We start from the raw sequence: 14,183 nt of genomic DNA on the forward strand, positions 1-14,183 counted from the left end.
TCCCTTGCCACAGGTTCAGCTGTTCTCCACTGGGCTCTTGGGCCTCTTTTGTAGGACCTATAAGATCAACGCCAACCTTGGCCAATCGGACACACCACAATTGGCGACACATAAGCACCGCTGCCAATCTGAAGAAAGCTTTTTATCTGCCGTAGTGTAAGCGACCTGCAGTCGAGCACGAACATTGTCCGATACTACTGGTCGAGGGTTTCCCCCCTATCATCGAAGAAAAAAGGGCCGAGGACTGAGGATTTCGAACTGCTCAGGGAGTCCAGATGAACTGATCTGGTTATACGGAAAGTCGTTCAAGGATCCATGCACATTTCAGCATGTTCGAGGCGAATGATAGAATTTCCTTGGCGAAGAAAGATCAAGGCAACCGCAAAGCACAGGACTGGTAGCCCGTTCTGGGCAAAGTGTAAATACCGGAGAAAGCCGAAATCACGCTGGAAGGTTAATCCGAGTTCCCATCCTTCCCTGAATGGGAATGCAGTTCCTCATTTTTGGGAACGCTCGACCCCTGCGATCGATTAGATATCTTGACCGGATCAAACTACCCCTCAAGGAGCTTTCTGATGCAAGATAAACCAACGATATCTGTTCCACCTCCACAAACCGTTGTGTGGATGTTTCCCCCGCGGATAGCGCTAACCGCATTGGTGATGAAGTGGAGAAAACAGTAGCGAAGTGATGGCCGAGGTAGGTCTTTAAATTCCCGGCTTTTCCTCTCTTTTCATCCCTGCAGTCTCTGATCCCGTGCTCAAGATTCGTACAATCTTGCGTAATTCAGCCTTGATATCCTGGATGTCATGCGTGCATAAGCGATCCCTTTCATCTCCACTTCCCCCACCAAGTGCACGTACCGTACTCCGCCCGGACGCCGAAAAACAAAATGAGTACCGAGGTTCGTCCCGACTTGGCCGATGATCAGGCTTTGGCCCGATTGGGCAAGAAGCAGGTGCTAAAGCGACGATTTGGCTTCTATTCCATTATTGGCTTTGCTATGGCCGAGTTGATCACCTGGGAAACTGTTCTTACGCTGTTCTATGAATCGTACGAAAATGGTGGCTCTGCGGGTGCGTTTTATGGCTATATTATCGCCTGTTTATCCACCTTGTCCACCTATACTGTCATTGCCGAGTTGGCTTCCATGGCGCCCATTGCGGGTGGCCAGTATTATTGGGTTTATATGCTGGCCCCAATGCGGTGGAAGAAAGTTTGCTCCTATCTGATTGGATGGTTGACTTCTTTGGCCTGGATTGCGACAGTTGCAACTGAGACCATCTTTCTGGGTACTATGATTGAGGGTTTAGTCACCTTGAATAACCCGGAATTTGCCCAACAGCGATGGCAAAACACGCTGTTGGCGTGGGCTAGCGTGGCCGCGACATTCTTCATCAATGTTGTGATCCCAAACGTCCTGCCCCGATTTGAAATTGTTATTCTCATCCTGCATTTGGCGGGTTTCATTGGTATCACGGCGACTTTGCTCGCGATGTCGCCTAAGAAATCGGCCCACTTTGTCTTCCACACAAAACTGAATGAAGGCGGCTGGCCTACACAAGGCCTCTCGTATTGCGTGGGCTTTATCGGAAACGTTGCAACCTTTGTCGGTGCTGACGCCAGTGTTCACATGGCTGAAGAAGTTGCCAACGCCGCGACCGTGATTCCTCAGGCGATTATTACCGGAATGACACTTAACAGTCTCCTCGGCTTTTCGATGATGCTCACGATCTTGTTCTGCCTGGGCGACGTCAAGTCAGTCCTGGACTCAGCAACAGGCTTCCCTTTCATCCAAATCTTCTACAACAGCACGAACTCTTACGCAGGAGCGTCGGTCATGACTGCACTTATCATCGTACTTACGATGGCATGTTCTATCGGCATTACCGCCACCGCATCTCGTATGACCTGGTCCTTTGCCCGTGACCATGGATTCCCCTTCTCCCACTACCTGAAGAAGGTGAACAAGCGAACCCAAGTACCCCTCGTATCTGTCTCCGTAGTCTGCGGATTGGCCTGTGCCCTGACCCTCATCTACATCGGATCCACAACCGCTTTCAACGACGTCATCTCCTTGACCGTCACCGGTTTCTACTGTACCTATTTCCTCCCCAGCGCGTTCCTCCTCTACCACCGGATTAAAGGAAATGTCCTTCCCCATGGCACCATGCTTGACGGAAGTCACCCCGATGCAGCCATTAGCGCCCCAGCCATAACCAAGGAGAAATCTGCCGCCCTTGTGCAGCCCAAAGAGCCCGAGGATTTGCCTAGTTCAAGCAGCCCCGAACGCGACATTGAAGCTAAACGCCCTGTGGAGTTTGAGATCGCCCAAGCCCCCTGATCTGGGGCCCGTGGAAAGTCCCCGGAATTCTGGGTACCATAAACAACGCGTATGCTTGCGCATATATGCTCTTTGTCGTTTTCTGGAGTGTGTGGCCTCCGTCGACTCCAGTTAACTACTCAACTATGAACTATAGTATCGTTGTCACCGCCGGTGTCCTGATTCTGAGTGGTATCTGGTATTTTGTCCGTGCTCGAAAGGAATATAAGGGCCCGCTCATCGATGAGGAAGTTGCCGAGATTATGCATCTTACACCAGGAGCGGTGAGATCGAAATCGAATTGAGCAGCAAGAGGACTGGAGTGAATTTGTTGAGATGTATTGTAGCCCCACTGCTATCTGGCTACGCTGGATGTACTTGATGCCGCGATGAGTATCATGTCTAAAAAAATAAGGATACCCCAAATGAAATACGAATGACTGGAAATTTCAACACAAATTGACTAGAAGTGTCTTGCTTAAATCACATGTAAACAATGCATCGCTCCCAAAGAATATGATAGATTCGACACAAACTCAAACATACTTCAATCGACGAATCAGAGTGACTGATCTGCAAACACAACCAACAAATCAGCACCCATCCTCATGAACATGTTCACGAGAAGCTCCGCTATTCTTCATTTGACAGATTAGCTTCCGGCACCAAGAAGAAAAAGGAAAAGCGTCGTGAGGCTGCAGATGCCCCACAGGAGGTTTGCAGATAAGTGTTCAAAGCGGTGTTCTAACAGGCCAAGGATCACTCCGGATCCCGAAGCGTGTTCACGTCTCCGTCTTTGATTTGACAGCGCTCGTGCCTATAGTTTGTCTGGGTAACCCCTACTTCAGCCCGCCCCCGTATGTCTTAAACAATCGAATCGACACTATTTATTATGGACCATGGATTGCACTTTATTCCGTGGATTGAGTACCTGATGGGACCACGACAATATGGAGACTTTTGGTCCAAATCCGCCCGTGAAACAATTCGTTCTGTGTTTCGATGGAACGGGTAATAAGTTCGCTGGTGATGCGTCTGATACGAACCTTGTCAAGATCTACCGTGTAAGCCCGTGCTTCTTTCTTTGTTTCATCACCGCAAGATGAATACTTATGCTTGCCTTCACATATTTAGATGCTAGATCGAAGCCAAAGTCATCAATACCACTACTACCAACCCGGAATAGGGACATACATCACCTCCCACACCTTAGGAAGCAAAAGCCGTCTCGCCCGCATAAATTCCGCCTACAAAAAGGCCAAAGATGCAGCGTTGGGCTCCTCATTTGACGAACATGTACTGGGCGGGTACAAGTTTCTAATGCGCTACTACATCCCAGGCGACGATATCTATTTCTTCGGCTTTAGTCGTGGCTCATACACCGCGCGTTTCTTAGCGGAGATGCTCGATTTCATTGGACTTTTACAACCAGGGAACGAAGAATTGATTCGATTCGCCTGGAAGACATTCGCGAAGTGGCAACAAAGAAAAGATTCCACAGACCACGACCACGAAGAGAAGCAGCGGCTGTTTAACTTTATGAAAGCTTTTCGGGAAACATTTAGTAGGCCTGTTGGTCGTATTCGGTTTATGGGGTTGTTTGATACAGTTAATTCCGTGCCTATGTTTGAGAATGCGTGGATGGAGAGAAATAAGTTTCCCTACACGGCTCATAGTACTGCGAGGGTCATTCGGCATGCTGTTTCGATTGATGAGCGACGGGCAAAGTTTAGGCAGGATTTGATCTCGGAGGCTAGGGCCAGTCCTGGACCGGGGGTCGGGCATAAATTGAGGCACTTGATGGATCATGCTAAGGCAAGTGTCCCGGAGATTGTTCTGGATGTTGCTCAGAATGGGAACGGTAATAATGCGCCACATGATCGGAGGGGATCCCGTCAGGAGGGTGGTCGTGGGGAGGAGCGGTACCGGGCTCCTTCACCTTTGCGAAGCGCAAGGGCTAGCGCGGAAGGATTGGTGAATGAACCGGCAAATGAGGGTTTGATGCCTGATATGATTTCACTTAAAAGTGCTGTCTCGAGAGCGCATCTGCATGTGCCGAGTTTGAATATACCTGGCAACGAGGAGGATGATGATGATGAGCAGGATATATCTGAGGTTTGGTTTCCGGGTCAACATGGTGATGTTGGGGGAGGATGGAAGCTCAATCCTGAAGACAAATGGCCTTTGAGTCATATTCCTCTTGTGTGGATGGTTAAAGAGGCACAGCTTGTTGGATTGGAGTTTGATGCCGAGAAACTCAAACGCTTCAACTGCTATGAAGAGCCCGGAGAGATGTACCCCGGACTCAAAGATTCCACAACCTTAAACGGCGATGTATCGAATACCCATGGCATGCAACGTCGAGAAGATGCTTTCACAGAGACTCTTACCCAAACTATGGACCACGGCATCGTCCATGATTGCCTCACGTACGGCGCAGGAGTGTCATTCTTTTCGACGCTATCTTGGCGGTTGATGGAGTACCTACCTTTCCGAAGAATGGACCTCCAAGCTGATGGATCTTGGAAGCCGATTCGCTGGCCTCTTCCTCGTGGGGAGGTGCGTGATATTCCCGAGGATGCGCAAATCCATGTTTGTGCCATTCATCGCATGCAGATAGATCCCAGGTATCGGCCAGGAAATTTGATTATTGGAGGTGGGGGTCGAGGCTTGAAAAGAGCCCCTGAGAAATATGGGATTGGGGAATGGGAGGTTTGTAAGCATGAAGATGACCCTGTGAGACGGACTTATGTTCGGAAGAAGCCGCAAAGTGTTTGTCAAGATGAGAAACATGAGTCCTCTGTTTAGTTTGCTTGAGATTTAGAGCCTAGTGCAGTAAAAATGCTAATAGATGCACTGTCGTGGCTTCAATCTTAGCCGACCATCTTTCAACCCGAAATTTGGGTATTTTAATTGATAATCTTTCGATTCGTTATTGATCTGTTGATTTAATCGGGTTATCAATTTAATTAATAGAATAACCAGGCTGAAGCTATACCTGTTGACTCTAAATAATCAGGTAATCATCCTGGTGTGTGCTCTCAGAGCTATGTGTCTGTAAACAATCAGTCAGTCTACCGAAGAGCAGATGCAGGCACTTGAACTCACAAAAAGCATCCACGGAACATTGCTTCGATCATGTGCTGGCTTATGTGCCCGTGCATTCCATACCTTTTCGAGGAGTGTCTGAGGTGCAGCAATACCCATCTCGGATCTGGCTTTAATTTCTCGCAGTCGTAACAAGACGTAGTGTCTTGAATGTGGAGAAAGACAATCGGCTCCAGCCATAAATAAGGGGAGTACCAGCAGTTCGATCAACGGGCTGGACCCTGGGATGCTTGCGATCGAGTCCAAAATTGCAGTGACTGACTCTTGTATGCAAGGCTCGGCAGCTGATTCGTTCTCATCTAAAAGACGTCGAGTTCGCAGAATGCAGGTGTGACGATATGCCTCGGTAACGGAAAGCCAGAGCGGATTGTCATCGGGGTAGAAGCAGCGGGAGCTATCCCAGGTATAAAACTTTGCAATCAGGCTTTGCAGATTTTCACTGTACTCCCCAATCTCCAGGTCACCGGTTGAATGAGCCTTAGCACGTTCAAGAACCTCCCCGATCAACAGGACTAGTTCGCGGGGACAGCCATTCACTGACTCGAATCGTAAGTTGCACAATGATAATAATTTCTCGCGAAGTTTCTGGGAGAAACAAAGTCTTCCAGGGGCAGAAAAGGCGCGAATGATGTCGAGCCTGACAAAAACAAGTCAGCGTTAATCCATGAGTCTACAGCGCTCAGACTTACCATGCCAAATTTCCTAGAAAGAAGACCGTTCTTTCATCGGAAATGGACAAATGCTGATCTAGCATTAACTGAGAACTGATAGACATGGCGCCAGAAATGTGAGCTCCATGAGATGATATTCCAGACTCGCAGATCTATTATTGTTAGCGCTGCAATAAAGAGGAGAGAAAGCATCCTACATCATGTAGAAGAAGAATTTGAATGGTGGCGAATAGACCGTCCCGGTCATCATCACTGAAATCTCCAGAGCACACTTTCCTGATGGCCACGCTAAGCTCTGTAATTGCCTTGAGCCGATAATCTACCGCAGCCGCCTCGTAAAGGTTTTTATCGGATTTTAAATGTCCCAAATGACATGCAGATAGTGCGAGCACAGCATATAAAAGACCGATTTGCTCATATGCTAGTGGGAGAACATACCGTCGATACGGGTTTTCACCAGTATCAACAGGCTGTGCGATCTGATGAGGGCAGATAACGCGATCATCTGTGTCCACGTTAGCTAGAATATCAAGACCCAGAAAGAGAGTTTCACAATGTGAAAGTAGAGTTGCCGCATCCGCTGACCCGAGAACTTGTTCAATCTCTGGTCTGTCGTTTGGAGTAAGGCTCTGTGATGGAGGGAGAATCCTATTCGGAGTGCTAGAATCTGACTTGCTGGCCTGGGACTGAGTTGATGATACTTGGTCGATGGGAGCATCTCGATTTTTCCATTTGCCTCGGCTGGCAATCCCGCAAAATCGAAACTTGTCAGGATACCCTCCACATTGAAGCCCTTTGGTGATGCATCGCTTGCACATCGGCCGCGCGCGATCACATTTTCGTGATTTTTGACGGCATGTCAGACATGCAGCGTCTGTTTCATGGAATGAGAAAGAGTGCTATGAGCGGGATTCGTGTGGCTTTACGCACCGTTGGATTTCATGTCCGAGTCCAAGTTGCATTGCCAGATGACTTAAAGCTTCATAAATAACCAACGTGACTTTGGGACTCGGATCGTGAAAAAAGTATTGCCAAATCTATGTTGTCTTATACTATGGCAGGGGGCGAGGTCAACGTTGGATCATTGCAGAGGGGCTCGATCCCGATTATGTCATCTCTAACGGTCCATCGCTTTTGCGTGACTACCAAGGGTATAACCTTATCGAAAAGATCATATTTGTTGGATACAGCCGGGGATGAGAATACATATAATTTGGCTCACAATAAGACTGATCAAAACCGAATTTTATAATACTTCGGGGTAACAATTCACATTGGACCACAAGTGGTCCCCGCCATGCCCGATTCTTCCAAACCAATTGACAAGAACTTATGGGCGAATGTATCCTAGTAGCCCACTAAATAAGGAAATGAATCGCGGCCATAATACATGGGTTAGACTTAGAATGGACCGCAGCGCAGGTGGAAGCTAAAGACTCTTTGGGGGTACGACGCCTCGGGGATCGGGGTAATGCGCTCGGGGTAATGCTTAGCCGAAAAGCGAAACCTACTGTGGCAACGTGCATACGAGTAGCATATCTACTGTACCAACGGTATTATGCAGCTTCTGCTGTGATTACTGTATGTTCCGTACTTCTGCAGCTGCATCTTAATAAAATATCCGGGGCATTCTGCAAGTACATCTAGGAATCTATTACCGCTCTAATAATGTGACGACAGCTCGGGGCCTTTGCAGACTTTGCCAAGGTCGTACCTTGAAGATCAAATAGATCTGCTGATCAAAATGCAGCAAGCGAGCTCCTATCATAGCCAGAAATAATACCAGGATGTTTGAGTTATTACATAAAGCATGGTGCATGTGGCAGCCGAAAGTGGAGAAACGCGGGGTGCCCCGGTTTTTCTCCCGACCCCAAATCTTCTCTTTCCTCTATCTCTCCCTCGGCCATTCTTTGATCATCGGACTATCGCCGCGACATCTAGACCGGCCCGGCCCTTTGCGGATACCATTCCGTGTGTCGCATCTAGCCTGTGCGTCATGGTCGATCCCCGATAGGACGTTAGCCTCGCTATAGCAAAATGCCGAACCCTGCGCCTCCCACACAACACTTCACCCCTGCCAATCAGCGGCTTGGGGAACTAGACAGAGACCAGAGCCCGGCTGAGTACTCGTCCGGGGAGGACTCTGACAATGATCTTGCTGGCAATGGCTCCGGCAACCCGCGTGCCCTGAAACGGAAACGACCTCTTACGGTCTCGTAGGTACCCGAGCTTTGCGCTAGCCTAACTGGCGCACGCCATAGTGCGCATTGTTGAAGAATGTCTCGCGCTAACGGTGATTCCAGGTGCGAACTCTGCAAACAAAGGAAAGTCAAGTGCGGTATGTGACCACCCCGTTGGAAGACTGGAATAAAGCTAAATATGACTTGGTAGATCGCGTGCAACCCAGCTGCGGCTGGTGTACTCGTAACGGTCAACTATGTGAATACAAAGAGCGGAAAAAGCCTGGCCTGAGAGCCGGGTATGGCAAGGAGCTGGAGCAACGACTTGGTAGGGATTTGTTGTCCAATCTTATTGATTTGAAAGTTAACCCGGAAATAGATCGACTGGAAGAAGTAATTCAATCGCAAGCCAGACTAATCGAGATGCATATTTTGCAAAACCAACATTCGATGCCACACCACGGTGGATCCATTTCATACAGCTCACCATCCGAGCCATCTGGAATCCACGGCCCAAGCCCCCGAGCGGCCCTCTATTTCAACGAGCCCGCCTCTTCAATGACATTGCCTTCCCGCCATGCAGATGTCTCCATTACCAGCCCTTCGGACACATCGGTGAAGAACTTGGTCTCAAACGGCCTACAGAATGGGAGCACGTCGGGCATGGGCTCATTGCCACCACAGAGTGTGCAAAATAATGACTTCACGGGCAACGAATCATCCTTGTCCGTACCAGTCAGCATTTTTGCAAATCAAGAACAGTCGCTAGCAGACCCAGACCTAGATCTTCCACCGTATGATTTACTCTATGCGCTGGTCGACCTTTATTTTGAGCACATCAACTCCTGGTGTCCGATTCTTCATCGTCGATCTACATTGGATACCTTCTTTGGCCCATCGCCGTTGGAAGAGGCAGACCGCATGGTTCTTTATGCCATTGTTGCAACTACATTGCGCTTTTCAACTGACAGCCGACTAAGTGAACAGAACCGAAAGCGGTATCACGATTCTTCAAAACAGAAAGTACTGTTATATGGCCTTGAAAATTCATCAGTGAAGGCTCTTCAAGCTCTTGTTATTCTGGCACTGGACCTGGTTGGATCGTCGAATGGACCCCCTGGGTGGAAACTGCTAGCCTTGATCACTCGATCCGTTGTTCAACTGGGATTGGCAGTCGAGTCCAAGTCTTCTCTCATCGCTCCGGTCTACCCATCTATCTATACCCTCAGAGCCGTCACCTTGTCCGAACCCGACTCATGGATTGAGGACGAGAGTCGACGTCGTCTGTTCTGGATGGTCTATTTGCTGGATAGGTACTCAACCCTTGCCACTGCCTTCAACTTTGCCCTGGACGACAAAGACATCGATCGAAAGCTTCCTTGCAAAGACGAATTCTTTGTTAAGAATCAAATGGTTGAGACGCGAAGATTTCACTACTCCGGTGATCGCGCAGACTATCTCAGCCATGCAGATACCGTGGGGTCTTTTGGGTTGTACATTGAGATTTTAGGGATTCTTTCACGCGTCCACGCGTTTTTGAAACGCCCAGTGGACATCGGCTCTCTTTCTGATGTTGAAGAATGGCAATCCACCTACCGAAAGCTCGACAGTGAGCTGACTACATGGGAGTTCAATTTGCCTGCGGAATACGCTTATGAGAATGCATCTCGCCTTTTCAATGGGGCGAAACAGAGCCGGACTTTGCATAGTGATTGGGTGCAGCTTCATGCTACCTATCAAACGTAAGTCTCGTCTCGACCGCGATTCGCCTATACCGATGTTAACTCTCTGATTCTAGGGCCGTCATTCGTCTCCATTCCTCTGCTGCGTACCCCACAACCCGATCGCCGATCTTTACCCCATCATACAGCGCCAGTCAGCGATGCTTGCTAGCAGTCGACAATATTCTCTCAGTAACTCGCTTCGTGGTTGAGAACAACATGCTTGACAAGCTCGGACCTCCATTCGCCTTTACACTCTGGGTCTCAGCCCGCCTCCTACTAGTCCACGGATCAACCATCGCCCACACTGTCAGCTCCGACATTATCTTCTTCGTCGACACACTTTCCCACATGGGCCACCACTGGAAAGTTGCGGAGCGATATAGTAACATCCTCCAACGTGTCCTCGACGAATACGGCGAATACCAACAATCTGTCGCTACAGACGGTGAACGCTCAACTCCATCCACAGTCAAGATCCTAGCAGATATGCGCCGATGTGCATTTGATCTCGACTTCCTCATATCCCGCCAACCACGAGAATCGCCATCATCAATGAGTGGCAATGGGAATGACGCCCGCCCTGCTTCGTCGGCTATTGCCCCCCGCAATCTTGCACCAAATGAACTCGAGTACCTCGATGTGTTCGGTTTCTTTAATGTCCCGCGTGTGCCGGCCGCTCGAGCTCCGGATTCCGTTGCGGCAACACATCTCGATATGTCGGAGTCTGTACCGAACCCGATGTCTATTCATGGACTTACTGGTAATGGATCCGGCGTTGATGGACACACCTCTTCAAATGCGAATGAGTTCAATATCACAAATTACTTGATCCCGACACCTGAGACTGATTGGCTTTTCCGTCCTGCGGGATGAGATCATGTTCAGACCTGAGGTTTTTGTTTCGAATCGTGCAGCTTGAGTGAACTCAGTCCAATATGTCAAATGATGTCGATCGATTAGACTATGTTCGCGCCATTGAAAAGCAGAGGGTGCCAATTCCACCTCTTGCGAAGTCTCCCGCGCCCAATAATACAGCATCCGGAATGGAAAGCAGGTGTTCAGGGTTCCTTAGCCCAATCTATACTTGCCGATATTTTCATGCTAGGCACGATCCTCCCGTCCTGCCAGTATCAGCAGCGCAGGCTAGTCACTTTATACTTTCTACATTGGGACAGATACTGTACCTATGTTTATACTTCGATGCTTAAAAGAGATTTAATTCCATGAAAAAGGAAAGATGAACCCAGCGATCGAGGCACTCGTAATCCCTCGTGCTCGTTTTCGATAAGACATGTCCTAGAGAAGCCTTAGGACTGACTGATGATGTGATTCTCAAAATCCGTGTCAATATCAGTCCAGAAGTCATAGAGCGACATATTCTACTCCCTAGGTAAGACCCGATTGAAATGGAAAAAATATGATTGAACGAATCTTACAAACACATGGCAAAGAAGAAAACTGTAACCCGCAAAAATAACGTCAACAACAGTTTCTTCAAGACAAGAAGTACCAGCCATCTTTTTGGTGCATGAGAACCAGGTAGGTGTATCATGGGAGTGGACAAAGAGATCGTAAAGAACAAGGTTGACATCATTGTCGGATGCGTATCAACACTCATGAAGCCGGGGATAAAACATAGATGCATTTGTGGCAAGCCGAAGATAACGAGTAGACAACCACGGAACAGAGGATTCATGAAGACGGGGGTAAAGAGTAGATGAAGTCATGAGATGCCGGGAATAAAAGAGTAAATGCACCCATGAGACGCCGAGCATAAAGATAGATCGACTCGGGAAGCCGATGATAAGAGGATAGATCGAGTCGTGGGATGCGGAACATCAAGAATAGATGGACTCGTGGGATCATTCACATGAGATCAGAAACGGCATGTATGTCGGGAAAGGGAAATGGAGCACCACAGGTGCAACAGAACTCTTCCATGAAAACCGAACCGAAAGAGATCAAGTGAAGTCCGGGGCAGAACCAGGTTGAAGACGAACCAGAACTTCCTCCAGGAAAGCTTCAAGCGTAACGTCAACACCACCGTCCATCTGTACCGGGTCTTCCATGTCCCAGCGATGAAGATTCGTGAGGGCCCGCGAAATATCATCGACAATGCTGTCCATGTGTCGGTGGACGCGAACACTTTGCTCCCATTGTTGCTCTCCTTCAAAAGATGTTCTATTGTTGGGGTTTCGAGCAGGGTCGAGACGAGAAAGAGCGCGACCACGTCGGTTCATGGCGGCACGGAGGGCAGGAATAATAACAGAGCCGTAAGCGGTGGCGCGGTCATTCTCGACCGGGGTTTTGGCCGGAGGTTGTGGGAGTTGTTTTGGCTGCTCGCTTACACGAGGGCTAGCGGGAGTGTTTTTAACGGGAGGCCCTTCAGATTTTGAGGCAAGCTTGGACTTGAGTCCGGTGGGTCTCGCATTTGCGGATGCGAGATCGGGTTGCCTTTGGACATTACCAGAAGGCGTCATGCGGTGATTAGCTGGAGTTCCATGGGTACTGGGGAGAGGACGGTAAGGGACAGGTTCAGGCTCCTTGGAAGTTAGAGATTGCTCCATCGTTGCGTTGCTAGACGCAACCGCAGGGGACCTGGGCTGAGGGGACACATTGGCGCGAGCCTCACTAGCGAGATTCATCATTGCCTGTGCGTATCCTCTGGCGGGAGAATTCTCTTGCTGAGCGACGGCTGGGTTGTTAGGATGAGTTTGGCGCGAAGAAGTATTGGAAGGTGGTGTTGTTGTCTGCTTTAACGGCGAGGGTTGCACAGGGGGAGGGAAGGGCTTTTTGGCTTGAGAGGGCTCGATGGCGGTGTTTGCAGGGTTCGAGCGGATTGGGTGTGACTGGAGTTGAGGTGCTTGTTTCGTCTCGTCTTGCAAATCCCACTCATCGGCTTCTTGAGAACGAGGTTTAGTTGGCAAGTCGTGCATCGGACGTAATGGCGGCATGGCCATAGCCGATCGCCCACCAGCAGGGCCAGCAGGGCGAACAGTCCCAAAGTCCCAAAGATCTTCATGATCTTCGCGATTCAGCTCAACAGGCTCTGATGGCTCATCATAGTCATCTTCATCATCTCCTTGGCCATGGTGGGTTGCTTGCCAGCGCTCCGCACGTTCAATAAGTTCTGTGAGGTATGTCGTCCGCTTCGCCCGTTTGATGAACGGGTGTTCGAGCAACTCCTTGGCAGACGGTCGCTCTTTTGGATCCCGTCGCAAGCACAATTCAACAAATTGTTTGAAAGATTTGCTGAAGTTACCATTGAGAGTGGGAGGCGGGTTCTTGGGAATCAAAAACAGGACCTTCATCGGGTGAATATCAGCATATGGAGGATCTCCACAGGCCAGCTCAATTGCCGTGATCCCCAGAGACCAGATATCTGCTTTGTAGTCGTATCCTGATTGTTTGATGACTTCTGGAGCCATCCAGAAGGGGGTTCCCACAAATGTGTTTTTCTTGGTCATTGTCGCGGATAATTGGCCTGATACACCAAAGTCTGCTAACTTGACCTGTCCACTTGCGCTTAAAAGGATGTTGGCAGCTGCCTCCCTGTTAGCTCTTGTATAGCCATGAAAACGGAGAACATGCTACCTTTAATATCTCGGTGCAATTTTTGATCACCATGGAGATATTCCAAGCCTTTTAAGAGCTCTCTCAGAATAATCGATATGTACTCTTCATGAATCACACCGGGGCGCAACAAGCCATGACAGCTACCACCAGAGCAGAACTCCATGATGATCCAGAGGTTCGAACCCTTAAGGTATGAACCATGATATTTGGTGACGTATGGGGATTTCAGCTCGGATAGAATCGCAATCTCCTTGATGATCTCATCCACTTCATCTTCGGCATTTTCAACATCGATAACCTTGATCGCAACTGAGTCTCCAGTTCTCTTATCAACTCTGGGGGAAAATTGTGAGTCAGTACGCAATCGTGGCTATGCGCATCAAGTCTCAAGTGGTAGGCTTCACTCACCCTTTGTAGACCCGGCCGAAACTTCCACCACCTATTCAACACCGAGGTTAATATTTGAGCTTGATCATTTCCACGAACTTTCTGTAATTACCAATGCATGCTTGCTTAGTGTATAGGGTCTCGGGGTCGATCGGTCCGGGCATTGTGGCGGCTTATCTCTCGGAGAGAAGCCGAACTCGTGCGGCGGGGACTC

General features: G+C 49.1%; 5 protein-coding genes across 5 annotated transcripts; 3 read left to right on the forward strand and 2 right to left on the reverse strand.

Moving 5' to 3' along the window:
* Positions 1-892: 892 nt before the first annotated feature.
* On the forward strand, positions 893-2,344 carry N7503_003951 (uncharacterized protein; the record flags this gene model as incomplete). Its single annotated transcript, XM_057063498.1, has 1 exon — positions 893-2,344. The coding sequence occupies one exon, from the start codon at positions 893-895 to the stop codon at positions 2,342-2,344; it is 1,452 nt and encodes a 483-aa protein (XP_056924413.1).
* Positions 2,345-3,273: 929 nt separating this feature from the next.
* Positions 3,274-5,131, forward strand: N7503_003952 (T6SS phospholipase effector Tle1-like catalytic domain-containing protein; the record flags this gene model as incomplete). Its single annotated transcript, XM_057063499.1, has 2 exons — positions 3,274-3,387; positions 3,458-5,131. 2 exons carry the CDS (start codon positions 3,274-3,276, stop codon positions 5,129-5,131), a joined length of 1,788 nt encoding a protein of 595 aa, XP_056924414.1.
* A 199-nt stretch (positions 5,132-5,330) lies between these two features.
* Positions 5,331-7,045, reverse strand: N7503_003953 (Zn(II)2Cys6 transcription factor; the record flags this gene model as incomplete). The annotated part of the gene is made up of 5 exons (XM_057063500.1): positions 5,331-5,378; positions 5,432-6,068; positions 6,121-6,254; positions 6,300-6,976; positions 7,033-7,045. The coding sequence occupies 5 exons, from the start codon at positions 7,043-7,045 to the stop codon at positions 5,331-5,333; spliced, it is 1,509 nt and encodes a 502-aa protein (XP_056924415.1).
* A 1,094-nt stretch (positions 7,046-8,139) lies between these two features.
* On the forward strand, positions 8,140-10,879 carry N7503_003954 (putative C6 transcription factor; the record flags this gene model as incomplete). The annotated part of the gene is made up of 5 exons (XM_057063501.1): positions 8,140-8,318; positions 8,406-8,440; positions 8,494-8,610; positions 8,662-10,024; positions 10,081-10,879. 5 exons carry the CDS (start codon positions 8,140-8,142, stop codon positions 10,877-10,879), a joined length of 2,493 nt encoding a protein of 830 aa, XP_056924416.1.
* Positions 10,880-11,967: 1,088 nt separating this feature from the next.
* N7503_003955 (putative Ste20-like serine/threonine protein kinase) lies at positions 11,968-14,133 on the reverse strand (the record flags this gene model as incomplete). Its single annotated transcript, XM_057063502.1, has 4 exons — positions 11,968-13,550; positions 13,601-13,917; positions 13,991-14,021; positions 14,082-14,133. 4 exons carry the CDS (start codon positions 14,131-14,133, stop codon positions 11,968-11,970), a joined length of 1,983 nt encoding a protein of 660 aa, XP_056924417.1.
* Between the last annotated feature and the right edge of the window lie 50 nt (positions 14,134-14,183).

The sequence above is a fragment of the Penicillium pulvis genome (assembly GCF_028828015.1).
Source record: "Penicillium pulvis strain IBT 33274 chromosome Unknown contig_1_segment0_segment0, whole genome shotgun sequence".
Taxonomy (NCBI): domain Eukaryota; kingdom Fungi; phylum Ascomycota; class Eurotiomycetes; order Eurotiales; family Aspergillaceae; genus Penicillium; species Penicillium pulvis.